This window comes from Manis pentadactyla, chromosome 3 (assembly GCF_030020395.1).
Source record: "Manis pentadactyla isolate mManPen7 chromosome 3, mManPen7.hap1, whole genome shotgun sequence".
Classification (NCBI taxonomy): Eukaryota; Metazoa; Chordata; class Mammalia; order Pholidota; family Manidae; genus Manis; species Manis pentadactyla.
In genome coordinates this window covers 186,029,223-186,053,750 of record NC_080021.1, presented here as the reverse complement: position 1 = coordinate 186,053,750, position 24,528 = coordinate 186,029,223, and the positions used below count along the sequence as shown (strand labels likewise).

General features: G+C 49.4%; 2 protein-coding genes across 3 annotated transcripts in view; one reads left to right on the top strand and one right to left on the bottom strand.

Moving 5' to 3' along the window:
* TLN1 (talin 1) overlaps nt 1–16,381 on the top strand; it is a 30,705-nt gene extending 14,324 nt beyond the window's left edge. For both annotated transcript variants that reach the window (XM_036888485.2, XM_036888483.2), the window contains 38 exons: nt 444–610; nt 1,397–1,525; nt 1,705–1,821; nt 1,921–2,034; nt 2,243–2,377; nt 2,525–2,653; nt 2,826–2,928; nt 3,070–3,278; nt 3,640–3,759; nt 3,967–4,164; nt 4,354–4,493; nt 4,673–4,766; nt 4,870–4,959; nt 5,073–5,195; nt 6,306–6,449; nt 6,920–7,081; nt 7,308–7,448; nt 7,538–7,719; nt 7,916–8,048; nt 8,265–8,366; nt 8,462–8,632; nt 8,727–8,876; nt 8,983–9,084; nt 9,164–9,283; nt 10,014–10,160; nt 10,333–10,499; nt 10,608–10,791; nt 10,876–11,001; nt 11,102–11,218; nt 13,361–13,546; nt 13,685–13,792; nt 14,299–14,404; nt 14,604–14,728; nt 14,834–14,959; nt 15,084–15,146; nt 15,259–15,441; nt 15,585–15,713; nt 15,835–16,381. In XM_036888485.2, the coding sequence (XP_036744380.2) occupies nt 444–610; nt 1,397–1,525; nt 1,705–1,821; nt 1,921–2,034; nt 2,243–2,377; nt 2,525–2,653; nt 2,826–2,928; nt 3,070–3,278; nt 3,640–3,759; nt 3,967–4,164; nt 4,354–4,493; nt 4,673–4,766; nt 4,870–4,959; nt 5,073–5,195; nt 6,306–6,449; nt 6,920–7,081; nt 7,308–7,448; nt 7,538–7,719; nt 7,916–8,048; nt 8,265–8,366; nt 8,462–8,632; nt 8,727–8,876; nt 8,983–9,084; nt 9,164–9,283; nt 10,014–10,160; nt 10,333–10,499; nt 10,608–10,791; nt 10,876–11,001; nt 11,102–11,218; nt 13,361–13,546; nt 13,685–13,792; nt 14,299–14,404; nt 14,604–14,728; nt 14,834–14,959; nt 15,084–15,146; nt 15,259–15,441; nt 15,585–15,713; nt 15,835–15,960 (5,168 nt within the window). In that variant the 3' untranslated portion in view covers nt 15,961–16,381. The remainder of the gene's footprint in view (nt 1–443; nt 611–1,396; nt 1,526–1,704; nt 1,822–1,920; nt 2,035–2,242; nt 2,378–2,524; nt 2,654–2,825; nt 2,929–3,069; nt 3,279–3,639; nt 3,760–3,966; nt 4,165–4,353; nt 4,494–4,672; nt 4,767–4,869; nt 4,960–5,072; nt 5,196–6,305; nt 6,450–6,919; nt 7,082–7,307; nt 7,449–7,537; nt 7,720–7,915; nt 8,049–8,264; nt 8,367–8,461; nt 8,633–8,726; nt 8,877–8,982; nt 9,085–9,163; nt 9,284–10,013; nt 10,161–10,332; nt 10,500–10,607; nt 10,792–10,875; nt 11,002–11,101; nt 11,219–13,360; nt 13,547–13,684; nt 13,793–14,298; nt 14,405–14,603; nt 14,729–14,833; nt 14,960–15,083; nt 15,147–15,258; nt 15,442–15,584; nt 15,714–15,834) is intronic.
* Nucleotides 1–24,528, bottom strand: part of CREB3 (cAMP responsive element binding protein 3) — a 49,519-nt gene that overhangs the window by 18,526 nt on the left and 6,465 nt on the right. The gene's annotated exons all lie outside the window — the stretch shown is intronic.

The window sequence follows — 24,528 nt, the reverse complement described above, 5'->3', positions numbered from 1 at the left end:
TAGACGAGGTGTTTACTCTCTCTGAAACCTTGGCTTCACATATATAAAGCAGGAACATGATCCCTGCTCTGCCTTCCTGGGTGCATTTCAAGAATATGCCAAAGTATACGCAAAAATAGGTGGAAAATGACATTATTAAGAGCTAGCCTTCCCCACTCCTCTCAACCCCTCACTCCCACAACCCTTCATAAAGAGTCTCATCCTTTCAGGACTGTTTGCTGAAAAATACCCATTGGAGACTGTCTTCCCTCCCACCAAAGCCCATTGGGAAATCTGTTCCTCTCCTAAATCCTAAACCCAGAAAACAGTAACTCTAGGGAAATCACTTTGAGAACTCTTGCATCTCTTTAAGGTCCCCAAAAAGCCCTATGTACCTTATCCATGCCTTTCCCCCTCCCCCCCAGTGTCTCTGGCTTCCTACCTGATGTGCTCTGTCCTCTCAGGTGAGATGGTGCGACAGGCTCGCATCCTAGCCCAAGCCACCTCTGACCTGGTCAATGCCATCAAGGCTGATGCTGAGGGGGAGAGTGATCTGGAGAATTCACGCAAGCTGTTAAGTGCCGCCAAGATCCTGGCTGATGCCACAGCCAAGATGGTGGAGGCTGCCAAGGTATGGAGCCTGATGTGCAGATCCCCAGATTGAGCCCCAAAAGGAAGGAGAAAGGTCCAGATAGTCAACGTTCTTAGACAAGAGAGACCCAGAAAAAGCAGAAGATGCAAGAGAACAAATACAGGAACAGTCAGAAAGTAAATGCACCCCTGCGCACAGCTGGCTGGACGCCTCGGCTGCCAGCCAGTGTGACCCAGCATACCGTTTTCCTTCCTTTCAGTCAAAGGCCTGCTGTTACTTCTTTCTCTGCTTTGCTCCCACTACCTGCCTGCTTCCTGGTCTATGCTGTGAATGCATGTGGGCATTCAGTCCCAAGGTGCTCTGCTGCTAGTGGTAGAGAGAAGGCCAAGGTAGCAGGACACAAGGGTGCAAAAGACCATCAGGAAGAAGCCAAAAGATTCCTAGGCCCACTGGGCTCTTGGTTTATAGGAGAAATCCAGTTTCCTGCTTTGGTATTCCTGGGATCCCTGCTCTAAACTGCATCCTCCTCCCAGGGAGCCCTGCTCACCCCCATTTGCTAGTGGTATTTTGTGAGCAATGGAAGAAGAAATATGCCCCCACCAAAGAGGAGAAAAGCAGTTCACCCACAGAAGGGATTTCAGCATCCCAAAGGGAATCCAGGGCCTCCCTGAGGCTTCCCATTTGCCTGCCTGAGGCAGCTCATCTCAACTGAGATTACCTTTCAGTGGTATAGTTAGAAGTGACTGTAGGAAAATAAGTCTTGAGTCTGGAGGGGTCAGCAGAGTGGTGCTGGGTGGTGCCTATCTACCTCTGCACTTCTCTCAGGGAGCAGCAGCCCACCCTGACAGTGAGGAGCAGCAGCAGCGGCTGCGGGAGGCCGCGGAGGGTCTGCGCATGGCGACCAATGCGGCTGCACAGAATGCCATCAAGAAAAAGCTGGTGCAGCGCCTGGAGGTGAGGGTGCAGATAAGCCAGGAACAAGCAAGAGCGAGGGTGCAGTGGGAGGAATGAAACTGGGAGGGACATGGAAAGAAGTTCAGTTAAGATTTCCTCGTGGGATTGCAGAGGCAAGGTAGGCCAGGGACTGGGTAGGGGAATGCCTGGGGCTTGTCATGACTACTCTGTCCTCACAGCATGCAGCCAAGCAGGCTGCAGCCTCTGCTACGCAGACCATCGCTGCAGCCCAACATGCAGCCTCCGCCCCCAAGGCCTCAGCTGGCCCCCAGCCCCTGCTGGTGCAGAGCTGTAAGGTGAGACTCTAGGAAGCATGTGGGGTCAGGAAAAGGTGCAGGAGGAGGGAGACCTACCTAGTCTGTGGGAGGTGGCTCTCACGACATTTTCACCTACAGGCTGTGGCAGAACAGATTCCACTGCTGGTGCAGGGTGTCCGAGGGAGCCAAGCGCAGCCTGACAGTCCCAGTGCTCAGCTAGCCCTCATTGCTGCGAGCCAGAGCTTCCTACAGGCAAGGCACCTTCTCCCCCACTCTCAGACAAGGCCCTTCCCTCCCTTGTAACTCACCTAAATCTCCCACAATTTAAGTTTCTGTCAGCAGCCTCTTGCCCAGTACTGAGCCACAGTGTTCGCCAACATCACGCCCTGACCATCATCAGTGTCTGTGCCAAGGCTAGAAGGAAGATGGTGCACTTCATCTGCCGTCTGTTCCCCAACAGCCAGGTGGGAAGATGGTGGCAGCTGCGAAGGCCTCAGTGCCAACAATTCAGGACCAGGCTTCAGCCATGCAACTCAGTCAATGTGCTAAAAACCTGGGCACCGCATTGGCCGAACTCCGTACTGCTGCCCAGAAGGTATGGGAGCTGGCTCTCGTTGTAGAAGGTGAGGGTGGAGTTGAGATGATGGGGAATCTGTGGAATAACTTAAAACAGGACCATGTAACCTAAGGCATCAGAGGACACAGCAGGCCCTCCTATACCCAAACCCCCTTATTGTTGCAGGCTCAGGAAGCTTGTGGGCCTTTGGAGATGGATTCTGCACTGAGTGTGGTACAGAATCTAGAGAGAGACCTGCAGGAAGTGAAGGCAGCAGCTCGAGAGGGCAAGCTTAAACCCTTACCTGGGGAGACAGTAAGTATTTGTAAAACCTCATTCTTACTCAAACCCTGAAGTCTCCCTTCCCACCTGTGCCCAGAGCTGCCCAAACCTTCATTTAAACTGCCAGCTGTTCACAAGTAGCTTCTCAAGTTCCCTCTTCCCCATTCCTCGTGCACCTGAGCCCAAGCCTCCCCCTCACCCCTAGATGGAGAAATGCGCCCAGGACCTGGGCAACAGCACCAAAGCAGTGAGCTCCGCCATTGCCCAGCTGCTGGGAGAGGTGGCCCAGGGCAATGAGAATTATGCAGGTGTGTGGGAAGAGCTGGGAATGGGCCATATGGGGAGGAGTGGGGGACTAGGAGCTGGATGAGGGATGGAGCTGACAGGAAACCACTGGGATAGGGCCTGGCAGTGAAGGTGCCTTTTCCCTTCCTCTCCTGTTTCCCCAGGTATTGCAGCCCGGGATGTGGCAGGTGGGCTGCGGTCACTAGCCCAGGCTGCCAGGGGTGTGGCTGCCCTGACATCAGATCCTGCGGTGCAGGCCATTGTGCTCGACACGGCCAGTGATGTTCTGGACAAGGCCAGCAGCCTCATCGAGGAGGCGAAAAAGGCAGCTGGCCATCCAGGGGACCCTGAGAGCCAGCAGCGGCTTGCCCAGGTCAGGTACTGGGAAGGGGCTGCCTCATCCCGAGACCCACCCTGACTGGGCAGTGTCTCATCCACACCAACAGACATCTCAGGTCTGCTCTGAAGGGCTCCTTTCGGATCCCACCCTTTCTCTCTCAGTCTTAATAGGAGTGTTTCAGGTAGACTAAGGCAGGGGCCTGGGTAAAGGCCAAGTCTGGGGAAGTTTGATCACTGTCACTTGATAGCCTAACTTCAGCCTCTTCAGTGACAGTGCCCCCCCCTTCCTCTTTCACTTTCAGAGGCTCTAGAGTTGTCTCCATGTCCCGAGTGTGGAGGAGGGGATCTCCCACATTGCTTCATTGTGGCAACCTTCATCTCCTTTCCCACCCCAGGTGGCTAAAGCAGTGACCCAGACACTGAACCGCTGTGTCAGCTGCCTGCCTGGCCAGCGAGATGTGGATAATGCCCTGCGAGCAGTGGGAGATGCCAGCAAACGGCTTCTGAGTGACTCGGTAGGCAGATGGGGGTGTGGGGTACATAGGAGCCCAAGAACTCCGAGCTGCTCCTTCCACCTTGAGACCTCTCCTCGACCCTGACTGCCCAGATCTGTCCCCTTTGGTCACTCCCAGGCTCCATGCCCACCTCCCAGCGCTCCTTTACAAAACTTCCCCTCATGTGCTTCCCCCGTCCTGCATCTGACTTTCTCTCCGACCCTGCAGCTTCCCCCCAGCACTGGGACATTTCAAGAAGCTCAGAGCCGGTTGAATGAAGCTGCTGCTGGACTGAATCAGGCCGCCACAGAACTGGTGCAGGCCTCTCGGGGAACCCCTCAAGACCTGGCTCGAGCCTCGGGTCGATTCGGACAGGACTTCAGCACCTTTCTGGAAGCTGGCGTGGAGATGGCAGGACAGGCTCCGGTATAAAGAGGCACAGGGTCTGGTTCAAGGGTTACGTAGGAGTCACCCCTGTGGCCACAGAGTCCTGACCTGTTCCTGGCTGCCTCCCCTCAAGTCTCTCGCAGTACTTGAATGTCTGGAACAGAAGATCCCCTTTAGAGAAAGATAACAAAGTACTAGACAATGTGTTGACCTTCTTACTTTAAACAGAGCCAGGAGGACCGGGCCCAGGTTGTATCCAACTTGAAGGGCATCTCTATGTCTTCAAGCAAACTCCTTCTGGCAGCCAAGGCCCTGTCCACAGACCCTGCTGCCCCCAACCTCAAGAGTCAGCTGGCTGCAGCTGCCCGGTAAGTAAGAGCAGAGAAGCCAGCCCTAGAATGTTGAGACGGGGGAGGAGGCATTTCCTGAGAAGTCTCTGGCTTAGGAGTGGCTACAGACAAAATAGAAACAGCTAGAGCCTTCCTATGTATATAGGACCCTGGAGTGATGAGGTGGGCATCCATTCACTCACTTTCTATTCTCCCAGGGCAGTGACCGACAGCATCAACCAGCTCATCACCATGTGCACCCAGCAGGCACCAGGCCAGAAGGAGTGTGACAATGCCCTGCGGGAACTAGAGGTGGGCACTTGGCAGGCTAAATGGGGCTTAGGATGAGGAAGGTGTTCTGGGCCTGGGCGTAAGGGAGGTGTCTTAGATCCTCCTTCACTGTCCCCCTACATAGACAGTCCGGGAACTCCTAGAGAACCCAGTCCAGCCCATCAATGACATGTCCTACTTTGGCTGCCTGGACAGTGTGATGGAGAACTCAAAGGTAAGAGTAGCCAGTCACCAGGAGGGCGGAGGGCAGGAAGGTGGAACTAACCAGGTGCTGCTTTACCCCTCTGAGGACAGGATCTGACTTCTCTGATCCTCTCTGTTCCTCAGGTGCTGGGGGAGGCCATGACTGGCATCTCCCAAAATGCCAAGAACGGAAACCTGCTGGAGTTTGGGGAGGCTATCGCCACAGCCTCTAAGGCCCTCTGTGGCTTCACCGAGGCAGCTGCGCAGGTTATTCTCCTGAGGTGGTCCCTACCCCACCTCCTCCCAGTCTGATGGTTATGTAGATCAAGTTGTGTTACAAAGCCAACTCTATGAAAACTCGGTTTTTCATCCCCTCCTAAAGTGGAGATATTTGTCAGGAATCAGAACAACAGTTCTGATCACTGTCACCCCTGAATTCTGGTGCTTTGGGTCATCACGATCAGATGTCCAACCATTGGGCCTTTCCCAGCTCTGGCTTTCCTGGTGTGTGCTAATTAGCATATGCAAATAGTTTTTTACGGAATTACTACTTCGTTAAAATAGTACCAGTTACTAAATTTCCAGTTACTTGAGTCACCACTTAACTTTGCCTTTTCTATATTATGAAGTATAAACAACCTATTAGCTCTGAGAGCATTTTGCTTTAGTGTATAAATCCTTAAAACAAACTGGCTTGAGAATTCATCATCTCAGACTATTTCCCTGAAAGCCTACCATCCTGCTCCCTCAATCTCCCCTACTTTTGCCCTGTTCTGATGCCTGCTCTACTATATGGCTTGACTTGACATTCTGGAAAAGCATAAAGAAGAAAAAACAAAGCCACCATGTGTTGACTGAAGTAAGAGTCAGACGTTATGCTCTTTCCTAATATAAAAAAAAATTTTAGCAACCATTATGCCCATCCCTTCCCACTTTCCAAATGAGCTTAGAGGTTCTTGTCAATGTGAATTAGCCTAACAACCTCCATAGTTTTAAAACTATGATTTAAAAGAGGCTTGTGTGTGCGTGTGTGCACATGCACGTGTATCTTTTAAATGTTTTTTTATTGCTACTTACAGTGAGCAATACTTTTTACCTTAAGACTCAGCATACACATACACAGATAGAGGTTGATGAAACCCTTACTCTGTGGTTTTCCTTGTTTTACTTTTTTAATCTTCTGAAATGTTTGAACACATTTAACAAAACAGAGGTTTTTTCTTTTTTTTAGTGTGACTATAGTTTAATATACCTCCACTCACATAGGATGCTCACCTGAAACTTAACCCCTATTACCCTTTTTCCCCACTGTCACTGTCAAGACCCACCTGAGGAATATTCTTTATTCCTCACCCTCCCCACCTCCTCTCTCTCCAGGCTGCATATCTGGTGGGCGTCTCTGATCCCAACAGCCAAGCTGGACAGCAAGGGCTGGTGGAGCCCACACAGTTTGCCCGTGCAAATCAGGCAATTCAGATGGCCTGTCAGAGCTTGGGGGAACCTGGCTGTACCCAGGCCCAGGTAACTCAAGGAAACAGGTACCAGGGGCAAGTCTGGGAAAGGACACTGAGCCAGGATGGCCTGGCCCAGTGGGGAAGGGGAGAGGCAGGATGTGGGAAGGACAGGGCAGGGACCCATCTCTGACCCTCCACACACAGCTTCTCTTTGGGTAACTGTCTGCTCCTGCCACATTTCTCACCCTTTGATTTTCTGTTAAGTTCACAACTTTTCTATAGATACTTAAGCTTATTCTCCAGTGCCCCCCATTATGATTTCTCCAGTCGTGGGTCTGTCTTTCATCTCCCACTTCCCACCCTGTTCATCTCTGGCTTATCTCTTTTGGCCGAATACTGACTTTTCAGGTGACTATTTCCTAATTAGACCTCAAAGGTATCATCCTCCATCCCCCAGTCTACAGGGCTCCTTCTCCCTGGGTGTGTACACTTCCATCCTGTCCTCATCATGGCTCTGCCATGTGTCCGTCCCCTCAGGTGCTCTCTGCAGCCACCATTGTGGCCAAACACACCTCTGCCCTGTGTAACAGCTGCCGCCTGGCTTCTGCTCGGACCGCCAATCCTACTGCCAAACGCCAGTTTGTACAGTCAGCCAAGGAAGTGGCCAACAGCACAGCCAACCTTGTCAAGACCATAAAGGTTCCAGTGTTTGAACCCCAACCTCTTTGACCTGTCCAATCTTCTCTCCCCAGCCTCATCAGTCCCTGAGGCCTCCTGCCAAATCAAATCTGCCAGAGTCCTTTACTTAACATAATGGCCAACACCAGCCTCTCCCCATGCCCTCTCAGCCCAGGAGGGGGACTGGAGCTTTACCTCCTTTGCCTACAGACCATCCTGATGGCCTCTGTGTTACTCCCACTTGCAGGCGCTAGATGGGGCCTTCACGGAGGAGAACCGTGCCCAGTGCCGAGCCGCAACGGCCCCTCTGCTAGAGGCTGTGGACAATCTAAGTGCCTTTGCATCCAACCCTGAGTTCTCCAGTGTTCCTGCCCAGATAAGCCCTGAGGTGAGGCAAAGTGAACGGACACCTGATGGGCCAGCTGCCTCATCTTCTCAGGATTCTTGAGACTCACCTCTCTGCCTCCCCTCTCCCAGGGCCGGGCTACCATGGAGCCCATTGTCATCTCTGCCAAGACAATGTTGGAGAGCGCTGGAGGACTAATCCAGACCGCACGGGCCCTGGCTGTCAATCCCCGGGACCCCCCACGCTGGTCAGTGCTGGCTGGCCACTCACGGACTGTCTCGGATTCCATCAAGAAGCTTATTACAAGCATGAGGTATTGAGGGGGTGGAGAACCAGTATGACTGGGGGACACCCACTGGAGCAGAATGGAGGACTGGGCTCTAAGGCACAATTAAATGGAATAGTGTTGGAGGACGGATGCTGTCCAAGATTTGGGGGATGTGAGGAAAGATGTGCTGGCCTTGTTTTAAAGCGACGTTCTTGTGTTGGAGCCTGTGATGTGTCTGCAGGGATAAGGCTCCTGGGCAGCTGGAGTGTGAGGCAGCCATTGCAGCTCTGAACAGCTGTCTGCGGGACCTAGACCAGGCCTCCCTTGCTGCAGTCAGCCAGCAACTTGCTCCCCGTGAGGGAATCTCTCAAGAGGTAAGGGGGAAGAAGGTTATGTGGAAGTTTGTGTTTGAGAAAAGAGATGGCAAACTGAGGAAGATGGAGGATCTGGGAGGGATCTTCACAGAATCGGGGGTATGGAACATGCCAAGGGGGCTTGTTAGGTCCATGTGGAAGCTTAGAGTGGGGTCCTGTGTAGGCAAAAGTGCTATTCCAGTTCACAGTCAGGGCTAAAATGCACTTCCTCCCCAGGCTTTGCATACTCAGATGCTCACCGCAGTGCAAGAGATCTCTCATCTCATTGAGCCACTGGCCAGTGCTGCCCGAGCTGAAGCCTCCCAACTGGGACATAAGGTCACTGGAGAAACAAGTGGGGAGGGTGGGGTCCCAGGGTAGGGTGCACAAGAGCACCTGGCCCATCTGACCCCCATTCCAACCCCCTGCCTTAGGTATCCCAGATGGCCCAGTACTTTGAGCCACTCACCCTGGCTGCAGTGGGTGCTGCCTCTAAGACCCTGAGCCACCCTCAGCAGATGGCGCTCCTGGACCAGACGAAAACCTTGGCAGAGTCAGCCCTGCAATTGCTATACACAGCCAAGGAGGCTGGTGGTAACCCCAAGGCATGAGGGCACAGCTGAGGGGCTGCTACTCATAAGAGGGTTGGAGAAGCCAGAATGATAGGACCTCCTCCACTCACTCATTCTTGCCCCACAGCAAGCAGCTCACACCCAGGAAGCCCTGGAGGAGGCCATGCAAATGATGACAGAGGCTGTAGAGGACCTAACAACAACCCTCAATGAGGCAGCCAGTGCTGCTGGGGTCGTTGGTGGCATGGTGGACTCCATCACCCAGGCCATCAACCAGGTCAGAGTTGGGGGGTGCCTGTGGACAGACGCCACCCTGGACTGGGGTCCCTGAGCACAGTGTCAGACCTTGACGCTCTTTCCATGCTCCCATCTTCTCCCCTCAGTTAGATGAAGGGCCAATGGGTGAGCCAGAAGGTTCTTTTGTGGATTACCAGACAACTATGGTGCGGACAGCCAAGGCCATTGCTGTCACTGTTCAGGAGATGGTGAGTTTGGGAAAGTGTAACAGGACTGCCCTTGGAGTGCTGAGTTTGGATATAACTTTACTTCTTCCATTGTCACCAGGTAACCAAGTCAAACACCAGCCCTGAGGAGCTGGGCCCTCTCGCTAACCAGCTGACCAGTGAGTATGGCCGTCTGGCCTTGCAGGCCAAGCCTGCAGCTGTGGCTGCTGAGAATGAAGAGGTAAGCTCAGAGGCAGCTGTGGTCTCCCCTGCCCCTCGCAGATAGTCCGTGCTCTGTCTCTAGTCCCCACTGTGTCAGCCTCTGGGCTGCTCCACCCGACAGTCTCTCATGGGAAGGGAAACACCCTCAGGGCCACTCCATTGAAGAGTGCTCAGGGTTCTGTGGAGACGGGATCAAAGCCTCCAGTCACAGGGCTGAAGGAGACAGCCCAGGATTTCCCATCTGTCACTGTCGGCTCTGCCACCCGTCCTCCGCCGGGCCTGTGGCTGCTTGTCTGCTATCCTGCAAGTCTGTATTCCCTTCTTACTTTCTCCTGGTCACAGACCCATGAAGTTCGCCTTCCCTAAGCTCCTGGTTTTCCAAGAAAGCAAATACTGGATCTTGGGCATATTAATCCCAAACCCCTGTACTGCTACATACAGGCCAAGTGGTACTCCGTGGCCTTCTGGTTCCCATGCCCCAGCATAGAGTGCTGCCCGCCTCCCTCACTATGCTGAACAGAATCATCACCAGTTGATGCCTACGTGCTACTATTTTCCATGTGTAGGAGGTGACCTTGACCTCCTGCCTGAAGAAGAGAACAGAAAAGTCTACCCACTGGGCATTTTTCTCACAACCCCTCTAGTCTGTGGTACATGTTTTTTTAGGTCCTTAATGACTCCTCCAAGCATAGTGGCGGAACCCTGAGTGCCTCTTGTGAAACCCATCTCCCTCTTCCACTTGCTCACAGATAGGTGCCCACATCAAGCACCGGGTACAGGAGCTGGGCCATGGCTGTGCTGCTCTGGTCACCAAAGCAGGTGCCCTGCAGTGCAGCCCCAGCGATGCCTACACCAAGAAGGAGCTCCTTGAGTGTGCCCGGAGAGTATCTGAGAAGGTGACTGTGCTTATCCCTGCGGACTGGGGCACTGGCCTCCCCCAGCCCTGCAGCCTTTCCCCACCTCCTCCTACCTTCCCAGCCCTGTCCTCTGTCCCTCCTCCCAGGCAGTGGGGGCCTCTCCTTTTCACGAGGCACCTACCACAGTCACCAGGTGACCCTCCTCCCCCAGGTCTCCCACGTGCTGGCTGCACTGCAGGCAGGGAATCGTGGCACGCAGGCCTGCATCACAGCAGCCAGTGCCGTGTCTGGCATCATTGCTGACCTTGACACCACCATCATGTTCGCTACTGCCGGCACGCTCAATCGCGAGGGTGCTGACACTTTCGCTGACCACCGGTGAGGAGGGAATGGGCCTCACAGAGGTAGGGTGGGCTGGGACCAAAAAAGCAGTCTGGAGGAGTTGGGGGAAGCCTGTGGGGAGCTAACCAGACTGGGCACCCCCAGGGAGGGCATTCTGAAAACTGCAAAGGTGCTGGTGGAGGACACCAAGGTCCTGGTGCAGAATGCAGCTGGGAGCCAGGAGAAGCTGGCCCATGCTGCCCAGTCCTCTGTGGCAACCATCACCCGCCTCGCTGATGTGGTCAAGCTGGGGGCAGCCAGCCTGGGAGCCGAAGACCCTGAGACCCAGGTATCCACCTGGCACCCCTAGTTCTGGCCAGAACTGGTTCCCCCTTTTCCTCCCACAGATCAGAGCCTCTGCTCTCCCACACAGGTGGTGCTGATCAATGCAGTGAAAGATGTGGCCAAGGCCTTGGGAGACCTCATCAGTGCAACAAAGGCTGCAGCTGGCAAAGTTGGGGATGACCCTGCTGTGTGGCAGCTCAAGAACTCTGCCAAGGTTGGAGGAAATGAGAACAACATCAGGAGAGGGAGCAGACCACTGCCTTTCCTCCTGTCCCTTAAAGTGATCCCCTCCCTAACTCCTCTGATGTTCCCAGGTGATGGTGACCAATGTGACATCATTACTCAAGACTGTGAAAGCTGTGGAAGACGAGGCCACCAAAGGCACACGGGCCCTGGAGGCAACCACAGAACACATACGGCAGGAACTGGCGGTAAGCATGAGTTGGCATCGGGGACTTGGTCACAGAGCTCATGAGAGGTGGTGAACCTGTACCTCAGATAGATTCACAGAAATGGCACAGTCACACCCATTCTTGCTCATTGCCAGACTTCTCAGGTGAGCTACACTGGTGTCCCTCCCTTCCTCCCTGGTTTACTCCTTAGCACTTGGCAACTACTTTCTGTCACCCTCTCCTGCGGTCATCAGTGGCCTTTCAGTCACCACAGTCAGTGGCCGCTTCTTGGCTTTCATCTTTTTCAAACATTTCCAAGTCATTTGACCCTTCCGAACAAGACTCTCTTTGAAATTCTTTCTTCCTTTGGCCTTCCTGACCCTGGCTTTTCTCTCACTTCTCAACATCTTTTCTGTAGTTCTCACTGAATCACCTTCAACCTCGTAAATGTAAGGGTCTTCCCAGAGTGGTACAAATTGCCTTTCCTCTGTTCTTCTCTTCAGCAAGTTGAAATACTTTTGTTACTGGTCTCTAACAAGTTGACTTCCAGTTCTGAGTCTAGTTATTTTCCACTGCCTGTCTGGCATTGCCACCGAGGTGCAGTGCCTCCCACCAGCTGTTCTTCCTGATAAGCTCCTTCCCATTCATGATGGAAACCACATCCTGGCTGTGGCTAGGTCCTTCCAACTGCCCTCCTCATCCTCTCCCTTCGCCCCTCACTGTGACTCAGCTGTGCTAGCTTTCTGCCTGATCTCCCTGCCATAATCTGTCACCTCCTCTTTCGAATTCCTAAATTCACCTTTCTGATACTCTGTTTTCACCTCTCCTTAGAGATGTCCAAACTGAAACTCTTTAACTTTCTGTCTCCCAAACCTGATTATTCCCGTATCTTTCCCATCTCAGGAAATGGCGTCTTTTAGTGACTTAGTTTCTAAAGCCAGAAACTCAGGTTTAACATCTTTCTCTCATTCCCCACATCTAAGCCCGTCAGCAAGCCTTGTTAGTGGTCCGGCCAGCTAGATCTCATGTTCTTTGCCACCATGACCTCATCCAAACCATCATCAGTCCTTAGCTGTATATATGCAACAGCCTCTAAGTGATCTCCCTGCTTCTTCCACATTCACTCCCTCCAATCCACTCTCTCTACACAGTAGCCAGAATAATCTTTAAAAATATAAATTAGACTATGCCACTTCACGGCTTAAAACCTTTTTGTGACTGCCCTGGCATCTGTGGTAAAACCTCCAGTCCTCACCGTCACCTTCCAGGCCCCGTGGCCTCTGCCAGCTTCCCTTCTCATCTTAGCCTGCTTTTTCTCTCTGCCCCATCCCACCCCACACCATCAGTCCTTGCCTGCTGCTGGCCCTTGCACTTATTTTGCTCCAGCTTTTTTAACCTTTGGCTCCCTCCAATCCTTCAGGCTTCGGTCGTCTCCCCAGAGAAGCTTTCCCTGACCACCTGTCTGAAAAAGGACCTTGTTTTTATTTCTCATCACAGCACGCTCTTTATTTCCTTCACAGCCCAGATCACAGTCTAATTTTTCTACTTGTTTACTTATTTGTCTGTACCCAAACTAGAATGTAAGCTCATGAGAACAAGGATTTTGTCTACCTTATTGCTCTGCATCCCTAGCACCTCCCACAGAATCTACCACCTAGCTGATGTTTCATAACTTTGGATGAGCACATACATCAAAATATGTTTATAACTTTTACCTATTCTGTAAAATTCTAAGTTTCTTGGTCTGATATTCAAAGCCCCAACAGTCTTTTCTTCACCATATCTATATTCTAGAATATTTCTTGATACTCTCCCACTTGACATTCTGGTTATTCATGCTCTACCATTTACCTAAAATGCCCTCCTATTAGCTGTATTTCTTAGGACCCACCTCTGCCACTCACCCCTCAAGGCTTCTCTATAGTTTAGGAATGAAAACCCAGCTCAAAGGTACTTCCTTAATTTCAAGTGTACTCTCCCTACCACTTCAGTCAGAAATGATAACCAGCTGCCTTTTATGAGCTGTGAATGTGGGAACTTCCCCCAAGGACTTGACCACAATAAGCACTCACTGAATGCTTGTTGGTGAACACGTGGGTGAATGAGCCAAATCCTATGAGAGCTACATTGGCTTACAATCTCACCCACTGTAAAACTTTTCTTCTTCTTCTACCCCAACAGGTCTTCTGTTCTCCAGAGCCACCTGCCAAGACCTCTACCCCAGAAGATTTCATTCGAATGACCAAGGGCATCACCATGGCAACAGCCAAGGCTGTCGCTGCTGGAAACTCCTGTCGCCAGGAGGACGTCATCGCCACAGCTAATCTGAGTCGCCGTGCTATTGCAGATATGCTTCGGGCTTGCAAGGTAGAAATCCCAGTTATGAGGCAGAGGTTTGAGGCAGTGAGGCAGCTTTAGGGCAAAACAGGGTAGGGGAGAAAGTGCAGGGGCTTGGGGGGCCTGAGCTCTTTGGGATCCGAACACTAACAGTACTCTGTGGGATAGGAAGCAGCCTACCACCCAGAGGTGGCCCCTGATGTGCGGCTCCGAGCGCTGCACTATGGCCGCGAATGTGCCAATGGCTACCTGGAACTGCTGGACCATGTGCTACTGGTAAGGCCGGAGTTGTCTGCTGCTCACACCGGCATCCCTAGATACATGGTCCTCTTCCCGCATGCCTCAAAGCCAGCTCACAAATATTTCGTTCAGGTCTCCCAGCCCACCATCTATTTCCCAAATGTATTCTTGTTTCCAAGCCTCCCTTCCACTGGGGCCCCGCCATTCTCAGCATCTTTGGTTCTTCTACTCACCTCTTCTCTTCATCTTTTTATCTCCTCTCTTCCCACCTGACTCCCTCTTCTCTACCTTCATCATGTCTTTATTCTCCTTCCACCATTCTCCATGCTCCATGTCAGCCGGTGAGTGACGTACAGCCCACTGTCTTCACATGTGTGCCACATGAGGCCTGAGTGCACTTGGAGGGTGGTGCAGTGTTGAGTGTTGAGGGTGGTGGGGTAGAGTGGGCTCGGGAGGGGACCCGGGGGCGTGTTCTGCCCTGTTTCTTGGGCCAGGGAAGATAAGGTCTGATGCTCGCTGCTCCATGCCCCCCTTTTCCCCAGACCCTTCAGAAGCCAAGTCCAGAATTGAAGCAGCAACTGACGGGACACTCAAAGCGTGTGGCTGGTTCAGTCACTGAGCTCATCCAGGCCGCTGAGGCCATGAAGGGTGAGGTGGCAGGGAAGGAAGGGAAACCTTTGTAAGGGGAGAGCTCCATCCGCTTCCTGGGTGGACTGTGCTGAGCTAGCCCCTGTCCATCGTTCCCCCAGGGCAGCGGCCTGGTAGTCCTAACCATGTTGCCCATGCTCCTGATCTCACCTCCTCAGTGCTCTGCCTTAGCCCTTTCCTTCCCACCTCATCCCACCAGGAACAGAATGGGTGGACCCAGAGGACCCCACCGTCATTGCTGAGAATGAGCTCCTGGGAGCTGCAGCTGCCATTGAGGCCGCAGCCAAAAAGCTGGAGCAGCTGAAGCCCCGGGCTAAACCCAAGGTCAGTCCTGCTTCCTCCCTCTTTACCCTCCTAATGGTAGCAGGTCCCCGCCTTCAGCCCCCTTTCTGGGCACCTCTCTCTGCAACCTTGGTCTCTTCATTGCAGGAGGCAGACGAGTCCCTCAACTTTGAGGAGCAGATACTGGAAGCTGCCAAGTCCATTGCAGCAGCCACCAGTGCCCTGGTAAAGGCTGCATCTGCTGCCCAGAGGGAACTGGTGGCCCAAGGGAAGGTAAGTACTTAGATGCCCAGAGGTACAGGGACAGCACAGCTTTGCTGTCCATGCCCACACTGCACATGGAGGCTGTGGGTAGGAAGAAGACAGGTCTGAGCAGGCCCTCTGCCCTCCTCCACAGGTGGGCGCCATTCCAGCCAATGCACTGGATGATGGGCAGTGGTCCCAGGGCCTTATCTCGGCTGTGAGTATACAACACTTACTAGGTCCCTCTGAGCCGAAAAAGTGGGAAAAGGCTGTAGAGGGGAAGGACTATGGCAAAAGGCGTATTTTAATCGAACCTCCCTCCACTTCAGGCCCGGATGGTGGCTGCAGCCACCAACAACCTGTGTGAGGCGGCCAACGCAGCCGTACAAGGCCATGCCAGCCAGGAGAAGCTCATCTCATCAGCCAAGCAGGTAGCGGCTTCCACAGCCCAGCTCCTTGTGGCCTGCAAGGTCAAGGCTGACCAGGACTCTGAGGCAATGAAGCGGCTTCAGGTGAGGAACCCTGACCCATCCCATCGTACTTTGGGCTGCACTGCTTTAAACTGTCACCCTGTGTGAGAGAGTTGAGCATTATCTCACGCGGGACCCCACCTGAGTTCCCAACTTCCTGCTATACCTTCCTTCCCTCTGCCCAGGCTGCGGGCAATGCAGTGAAGCGAGCCTCAGATAACCTGGTGAAAGCTGCACAGAAGGCTGCCGCCTTTGAAGACCAAGAGAACGAAACGGTGGTGGTAAAGGAGAAGATGGTTGGGGGCATTGCCCAGGTGAGCTCTGGCGCTCTGAGGGACACACCAGTAGGGCAGTCAGGTAGCCTGTGCCAGCCCCACCTACCCTAAATGCCAGTGCACAGAAGCACCAGGCTGAGGCCCGATCTCCCCTCCTCAGATCATCGCCGCACAGGAAGAGATGCTTCGGAAGGAGCGGGAGCTGGAAGAGGCCCGAAAGAAGCTGGCCCAGATCCGGCAGCAGCAGTACAAGTTCCTGCCTTCAGAGCTCCGAGACGAGCCCTAGGGCAATGCTTCTGGCACAGACCCAGCGGGGACTGAGCCTCTACCAAAGCCCCACCCAACCCCTGACTCCCCTAAGTGAAGTGCCTGCCAAACGGGCCTGGCCTGCCCAGTCCCGCCCGCACATCTGCCTCTCCCTGACTCCAAGTGCCTTCATGCCCTAGGGCCCCCAAGTGCCTGCCCCTCCCTAGAGTATAACGCTCCAAGAGTATTATTAACGCTACTGTACCTCAGTTTGAACCTGCCAGGGCCCCAGCCCACTCCACTCTGCCAGCAGCTTCCAGCCAGTCCCACAGCCTCAGCTCTACAACGTTTTTGATACTATCTACCCCCAACCCCCACCTGTCTGGTGGGGGAGCGGGCAGGGAGCCATGGGTTGTAAGCCCCAACCAGGTCAAGCTCCAATAAAGGTGATTCTGCCTCCAGCCTCTGCCTGGCTTCTTAAGGAGATGGGAGACTCCCCCGGGGCAGCGCTGAGAGAAGGGGACAGAGTTGTCAGCAGCTTCACCTGGCTGAGAACTGGCAAAGGGAGCTGACTACTAGTCTACCCCGAGGCCCCTGTGTCCTCCCTAGGCCCCACTGCAGATCCCTAAAACTGGAATGCTGTCATACTCCTGATGTTCCCGCTCACAGCCAGCACCTACGCCTCCCCAAGTGTCATTTTTCTGTTGCTGGGACAGCAGCGACCACTGCTCTTTGTGGCTACCAGGGATAACCTGTTCTTAACTGCTCAGAGGAAGTGAACAAATCTAGTCCCTGGCCAAACTCAAATCTTCAAAAACAGTTTTGCTAAAAGTAATAAACTTCTACAAGTTCCTGAACCTAAGAGAACTATGGCCACTGATTTGGTTGAGGAAGCTGAACCCAAAATTCCAGTGGGAGGCTGCCTTGGGTAGATTCTACTGGTGACTGGGTGGGAGCACCTTGTCACTGCTCCTGCCTGAAACAGCTCTGGCACTGAAAAAGCTTGACCCCGTTTGAGACTGTAGTTAGTTAGGGGGGCAGAGTGCCCCTAGTGGCCAGGCAGATGCCCTGCTAATCTGGTTGTGCAGTGAGTGGGATGGGTGCTGTGTTCCCACTTCCTTCCACGTTCACCCACACTTCATGTGCTCAGGTCTGCCAGTGTTCATGCATGATTCTTTAACCCTGTGGCCCAGTATGTTATTTCCTTGTTTCACCCTCCAAGCAGAACATACTACCACCCATTCGCTGCTACTCTGGGCACCTTTCACCCCCTTGAAGTCATGAAATCTACTTTCCACCCCACAGAGTAAGTTTAAAGTAGACAGAATTGCTTCATCCTCCCCAGGGCAGCCCATTAGGGAAGGTGTCAACTTCCTACCATCACTCCTGTTACCTGTGATTAATTCATTCAATATTTGCTAAGCCATGCCTATAAGCACTGGAAAACAAATGTATTACCACCTCTGACACAATGAACTGGCAACTTCAGTACATAACCGCTATGTCCCCCAGCCCAGATTCAATGTCCTAGCACCATGAGTCAAGGAAGACCTTAGAAATCAAATCCCTTCTATAACCTCCCCAACAGGTAGTGGTCCACACTGAATTCCTCCAGCTATGAACCCAGGACAGCAGCTTACTCCTGCTACCACTTCCTTGCCATGTCCTCAGAACAGAGACCAATCACATGCCTCTCAGTAGTGCTGCCCTGGGAAGCCTTTTAGGGAGAGGCTGGAATACCCATTAGACCAGTAGTTCTTAAAACTGGTCCTTAGACTGCTAAGGGTTCTCAAGACCCTTTCAGGGGATCATAAGGTCAAGATTATTTTATTATAATACTAATGAAATCATAGCCTTTTAATTAAAAAGCCAAAAGTCACTTCCTTCTGATTACTCTCCTCATTGTTAAAGTTCATTACCTCTTTCTGTGCTGTCCCTTCTAAAATGTCAGAAGTTGCTTTGCAGGACTTTGGAGCCTGCTTCACTCAGAGCAGACCAATCCAAGCTCACCGAGCCCATTGACACTCACCTAAACTTGCACAGAAATAGTTCCAGATGACCTAAAGTTACCTCTTCTTCATAACCATATTAAAGTATCTGCCTGTAGGCCAGGCTTAGCCACCATTTTTGAACACACAATGTATGTAACATGTTAACATGCTAAGCAGGAGCAGAATAGTCCTTCCCAACTCTATTCATTTCACCAGTCCCTGCTAAATATGCATAAGCCTCCTGTATAATTGTGTACCCCATTTGAGGTTGGGGAGACAGATTTTAGCCTGCCTCTTGTCACCTTGTTCAGCCACATGACAATAAAACTTTGTTTCTGCAAAAGTGGCTCCTTGATAATTGGTTTTCCAATGCGCATGGGCTAACAGGCCCAACTTAGTTCAGACAGTCTTTTTCCACGTCAGTATCTGCACTGATAGTGCAAAAGCATTGGTGGGTAAAACTGCCTTAGTGCAAGTCAAGTCAGTGACCCAAACTGTACTGAGTCATATTCTTCACCATCATGCACTAGCAACTTAAGAAAAACATGCTAGCTTCACTTAAGAATATCCTTGATGAAGTGGCAACAAAAAATTTCTAATTTTATTAAATCTTAATCTTTGAGGACGTCTTTTCAGTATTCTATGTGATGAACAGAGAGTACTTCTGCACACCAAAGTATGATGGTGTCTCAAGGAAAGTACTTAGACAATTCTTTCAGTTGTGAGCTGAACTGAACTAGCTGCTCTTTTCATGGAACACTGCGTATACCTGAACGAACAACTGACAGACAAACATGGTTATCAGACTTGGGCATCTGGTGGACGTTTTCTCAGAAAAGGAATAATGTGAGTCTATTACTTCAGGGAAAATCCTGACAGAACTTGTGATGCTCATGAAAAAATTCAAGCTTTCAATTTTTGAAAGCCTGTATCTGGAATTTTGGAAAGCTTGAATCTGCCACCATGAGCTTTACAGCCTCACAAAACTTAAAACTTAGACTTTTCTGTTGAAACCAATCATGATATTAAGGAATGTGATTTTTTAAATAAAGCATAATGAAATGTGTCACCATTTGGAAGACCTGCAAAGCTCAGTGAACTAATATTTTGCAGATGACCAGTGCATGATGTTACAAAATTATCCTTGAGTAAAAGATCCAACCAAAGTGCAACACAGGCCAATGGATTTTAATGTAACATAGTATGAGAAAGTTATTAATATGGTTTCAGTTTCCACACTGCAACTAGCCCTTAAACTATCATTTGGTCATTTCAATAGATGCTGAAGAAGCATTTGACAAAATTGAGCATCCATTCATGATAAAAACTCAACAAAATGGGTATAAAGAGAACATATCTCAACATAATAAAGGCTGTATATATGACAAACCCACAGCTAACATCAACTAAGTGGTGAAAAGCTGAAAGTTTTTCCTCTAAGATGAGGAACAAAGCAAGGGTCCCCACTGTCACCACTTCTGTTTAACATAATACTGGAAGTCCTAGCCACAGAAATCAGACAAGAAAAAGAAATAAAAGGCATCCAAATTGGAAGAAGTAAAATTGTTACTATTTACAGATGACATGATGCTATATATATAGAAAATCCCAAATACTCCACCAAAAAGTATTAGAATTAATAAGTGAATTCAGTAAAGTCACAGGATACAAAATCAGTATACAGAAATATGTTGTGTTTCTACATACAAATAATGAACAGAAAGAGAAATTAAGAAATCAATCTAACTTAGAATTACATCAAAAGGAATAAAGTACCTAGGAATAAATTTAAACAAAAGGGGAAAAGATCTGTATACTGAAGACTATAAGACATTGATGAAAGAAAATGAAGAAGACACAAATAAATGGAAAGCTATTCTATGCTCTTGGATAGGAAGAATTAATATCGTTAAAATGGCCATCCTGCCCAGTCATTTGCATACATATTCAATGCAATCCCTATCAAAATATTAATGGAATATTTCATGAAACTAGAGCAAATAATCCTAAAATTTGTATGGAACCACAAAAGACCCCACATAACCAAGGCAATCTTGAGAAAGAAAAACAAGGCTGGGGGTATCACACTCTATTTCAAACTATACAGCAAACTACAGTAATCAAAACAGTATGGTACTGGCAGAGGAATAGATCACATAGACCAATGGAACAGAATAGACAGCCCAGAAATAAACCCACACCTGTATGGTCTATTAATGTATGACAAAAAGAAGCAAGAATATACAATGGGGAAAAGACCATCTCTTCAATAAATGGGTGTTAGGAAACCTGGACTGCTATAAAAGAATGAACCTGGACCACTGTCTTACACCATACACAAAAATAAACTCAAAATGGATTGAATACCTAAGTATAAAAGCCGAATCCAGCCAATCTGAGGAGGCTCAAGATGCTGATGTGTGTAGGGTGGTGGAAATCTCCTCCCAAAACCATATATATTTTTGAAAATACAACAAATACAACTGTGCCTAACAGAAAGACCAGAAGATACAGTACAACAGCCAGAATACATCTACAACTGCGAGAACTCAGCATCTCACGAAGGGGGTAAGATACGAAGCCATGACCCAGTGGGACCTGAGCACTCCCCCCACCCCAGCTCACAGGCAGGAGGAAAGGAGTCAGAATGGGGAGGGAGTGGAAGCACACGACTGCTAAATAACCAGCCGTAGTAATCTGCCCTGGGAGCACAGACACACATTGCATGGTGTACTGGATATTAGAGGAACAGAAAAGTAAAATCCTAGACAGAGACTGTGAGTGGGTCCCCACAGCCGGCTCCCCTGGGACAAAAGAAAAGCAGGTGCTTTTTGAAAGTCTCAAAGTTACAGAGGCTTAAGGGTGATAAGCAGCCTGCCATTCATTCCCCCCGGCCGGCGCTGCCCCACCACAGCAGTGGAGCAACTGGAGAGCGGCCCCACCCACAGCAGCTGCCCAGAGTCTCCTCCCAGGGTGCAGCAACCCAGGCCAGACCCAAAGGCTGCCACCCGCGCTGCCCTGCACAGATAGAGGAAGCCGGGGCAAGGCGCGAAGGGACACCGTTCTCACAGAGACCACATCCAGTGCACCTGCCACTCCCCTCAGGGCTCTGGGCTACCCCGAGGGCTGCCCCACCCACAGCAGCTCAGGGAATTATCCGGAGGCTGCTCCTGGTGTGTACATAACCAACACAGGCAGCACAGAAGGGCAAGGCAACCAGCAAGCAGGAAGGGACTTGGTTCTCCCAGCTGAAACATGCGCGACCTGCCTACGTCCACCTCTATCGCCATGAAAAGGCAGAAGAATCTGGTCCAGTCAAGAATCATCACCCAGACAACCCCAGAGAGAGGGCCTGGGGAGATAGATATAACCAATCTTCCAGAAAAAGAATTCAAAATAAAGGTCATAACCATCCTGATGGACCTGCAGAGAAATATGCAAGAGGTAAGGGATGAAGTCAGGAGGGAGATTACAGAAATGAAACAATCAATAGAAGGTCTTAAGAGCAGACTCGATGAGGTGCAAGACACTGTTAATGGAATAGAAATCAGGAATACAGAGAAGCTAAGGCAGAGAGAGATAAAAGGATCTCCATGAAGGAAAGAATATTAAGAGAACTGTGTGACCAATCGAAATGGAACAATATGTGCATTATAGGGGTACCAGAAAAAAAAGAGAGAAAGGCATAGAAAGTGTCTTTGAAGAAATAATTGGTGAAAATTTCCCCAAACTGGGGGAGGAAATACTCTCTCAGACCATGGAAGCCCACAGATCTCCCAACACAAGCGACCCAAGGAGGACAACACCAAGACACATAATAATTAAAATGGCAAAGATCAAAGACAAGGACAGAGTACTAAAGGAAGCCACAGAGAGAAAAAAGATCACTTACAAAGAAAAACCCATCAGGCTATCATCAGACTTCTCAACAGAAACCTTACAGGCCAGAAGAGAATGGCATGATATATTTAATGTAATGAAACAGAAGGGCCTTGAACCAAGAATAGTGTATCCAGCACAATTATCATTTAAATATGAAGGAGGAATTAAATAATTCCCAGACAAGCAAAAGTTGAGGGAATTTGCCTCCCACAAACCACCTCTACAGGATATTTTTAAGGGACTGCTTTAGATGGAAGCACTCCTAAGGCTAACTAAATATCACCAGAGAAAACAAAATCACAGCAAAGAAAGCAGACCAACCAAATACTAACTAAAGGCAAAAAATAAAATCAACTATTTACAAAAGCAGTCAAAGGAAACACAAAAGAGTACAGAATAAAACACCTAACATACAAAGAATGGAAGAGGAAGAATAAGAAGGGAGAGAAATAAAGAATCATCATGCTGTGTTTATAATAGCTTAATAAGAGACTTAAATTAGACAGTTAGATACTAAAGAAGCTACCCTGGAACCTTTAGTAATCATGAATCCAAAGCCTGCAATGGCAATAAGTACATATCTTTCGATAACCACCCTAAATGTAAATGGACTGAATGCACCAATCAAAAGACACAGAGTAATACAATGGATAAAAAAGCAAGACCCATCTATATGCTCCTTACAAGACACTCACCTCAAACCCAAAGACATGCACAGATTAAAAGTGAAGGGATGGACAAAAGACAAACAACGACAAATGTTGGCAAAGATGTGGAGAAAGGGGAACCTCCCTACACTCCCGGTTGCAATGTAAACTAGTTCAACCATTGTGGAAAGCAGTATGGAGGTTCCTCAAAAAACTCAAAATAGAAATACCATTTGACCCAGGAATTCCACTCCTAGGAATTTACCCTAAGAAAGCAGGAACCCACTTTGAAAAAAACATATGCACCCCTATGTTTATCGCAGCACTATTTACAATAGCCAAGAAATGGAAGCAACCTAAGTGTCCATCAGTAGATGAATGGATAAAGAAGGTGTGGTACATATACACAATGGAATATTATTCAGCCATAAGAAGAAAACAAATCCTACCATTTGCAACAACATGGATGGGGCTAGAAGATATTATGCTCAGTGAAATAAGCCAGGCGGAAAAAGACAAGTACCAAATGATTTCACTCATATGTGGAGTATAACAACAAGAAAAAACTGAAGGAACAAAACAGCAGCAGAATCACAGATCCCAAGAATGGAAAAACAGTTACCAAAGGGAAAGGGACTGGGGAGGATGGGTAGGAAGGGAGGGATAAGGGGGAAAACAGGGTATTACAATTAGCACACATAATGTAGTGGGGAGGGGGACAAGGGAAAGGCAGTATATACAGAGAAGACAAGTAATGATTCTCGGGCATCTTACTACGCTGATGAACAGTGACTGTAATGGGGTATGTGGGGGGGACTTGATAATAGGGGGAGTCTAGTAACCATAATGTTGTTCAAGTAATTGTAATGCATTCATTCTAGGAGACTTCAACACACCACTCACTACAAAGGACAGATCCACCAGACACAAAATATGTAAGGACACAGAGGCACTGAACAACACACTAGAACAGATGGACCTAACAGACATCTACAGAACTCTACAACCAAAAGCAGCAGGGTACACATTCTTCTTAAGTACACATGGAACATTCTCCAGAATAGACCACATACTAGGCCACAAAAATAGCCTCAATAAATTAAAAAAGATTGAAATTCTACCAACCAACTTCTCAGACCACAAAGGTATAAAATGAGACATAAATTGTACAAAGAAAGCAAAACGGCTTACAAACACATGGAGGCTTAACAACATGCTCCTAAATAATCAATGGAGCAATGACCAAATTAAAACAGAGATCAAGCAATATATGGAGACAAATGACAACAACAGCACAAAGCCCCAACTTCTGTGGGACTCAGTGAAGGCAATTCTAAGAAGAAAGTATACAGCAATCCAGGCCTATTTAAAGAAGGAAGAACAATCCCAAATGAATAGTCTAAAGTCACAATTATTGAAAGTGGAAAAAGAAGAACAAATGAGGCCTAAAGGCACCAGAAGGAGGGACTTTATATAGATCAGAGAAGGAATAAATAAAATTGAGAAGAAAAAAACAATAGAAAAAATCAATGAAACCAAGAGCTGGTTCTTTGAGAAAATAAACAAAATAGATAAACCCCTAGCCAGACTTACTAAGAGAAAAAGAGAGTCTACACACATAAACAGAATCAGAAATGAGAAAGGAAAAATCATGAGAGACCCCACAAAATACAAAGAATTATTAGAGAATACTATGAAAATCTATATGCTAACAAGCTGGAAAACCTAGAAGAAATGGACAACTTCCTAGAAAAATACAACCTACCAAGACTGACCAAGGAAGAAACACAAAATCTAAACAGACCAATTACCAGCAACGAAATTGAATTGGTAATCAAAAAACTACCCAAGAACAAAACCCTCAGGCCAGATGGACACACTACTGAATTTTATCAGACATATAGGGAAAACATAATACCCATTCTCCTTAAAGTTTTCCAAAAAATAGAAGATGAGGGAATACCTCCAAACTCATAATATGAAGCCAGCATCACTCTAATACCAAAACCAGGCAAAGACCCCACCAAAAAAGAAAATTACAGACCAATATCCCAGATGAACATAGATGCAAAAATATTCAACAAAATA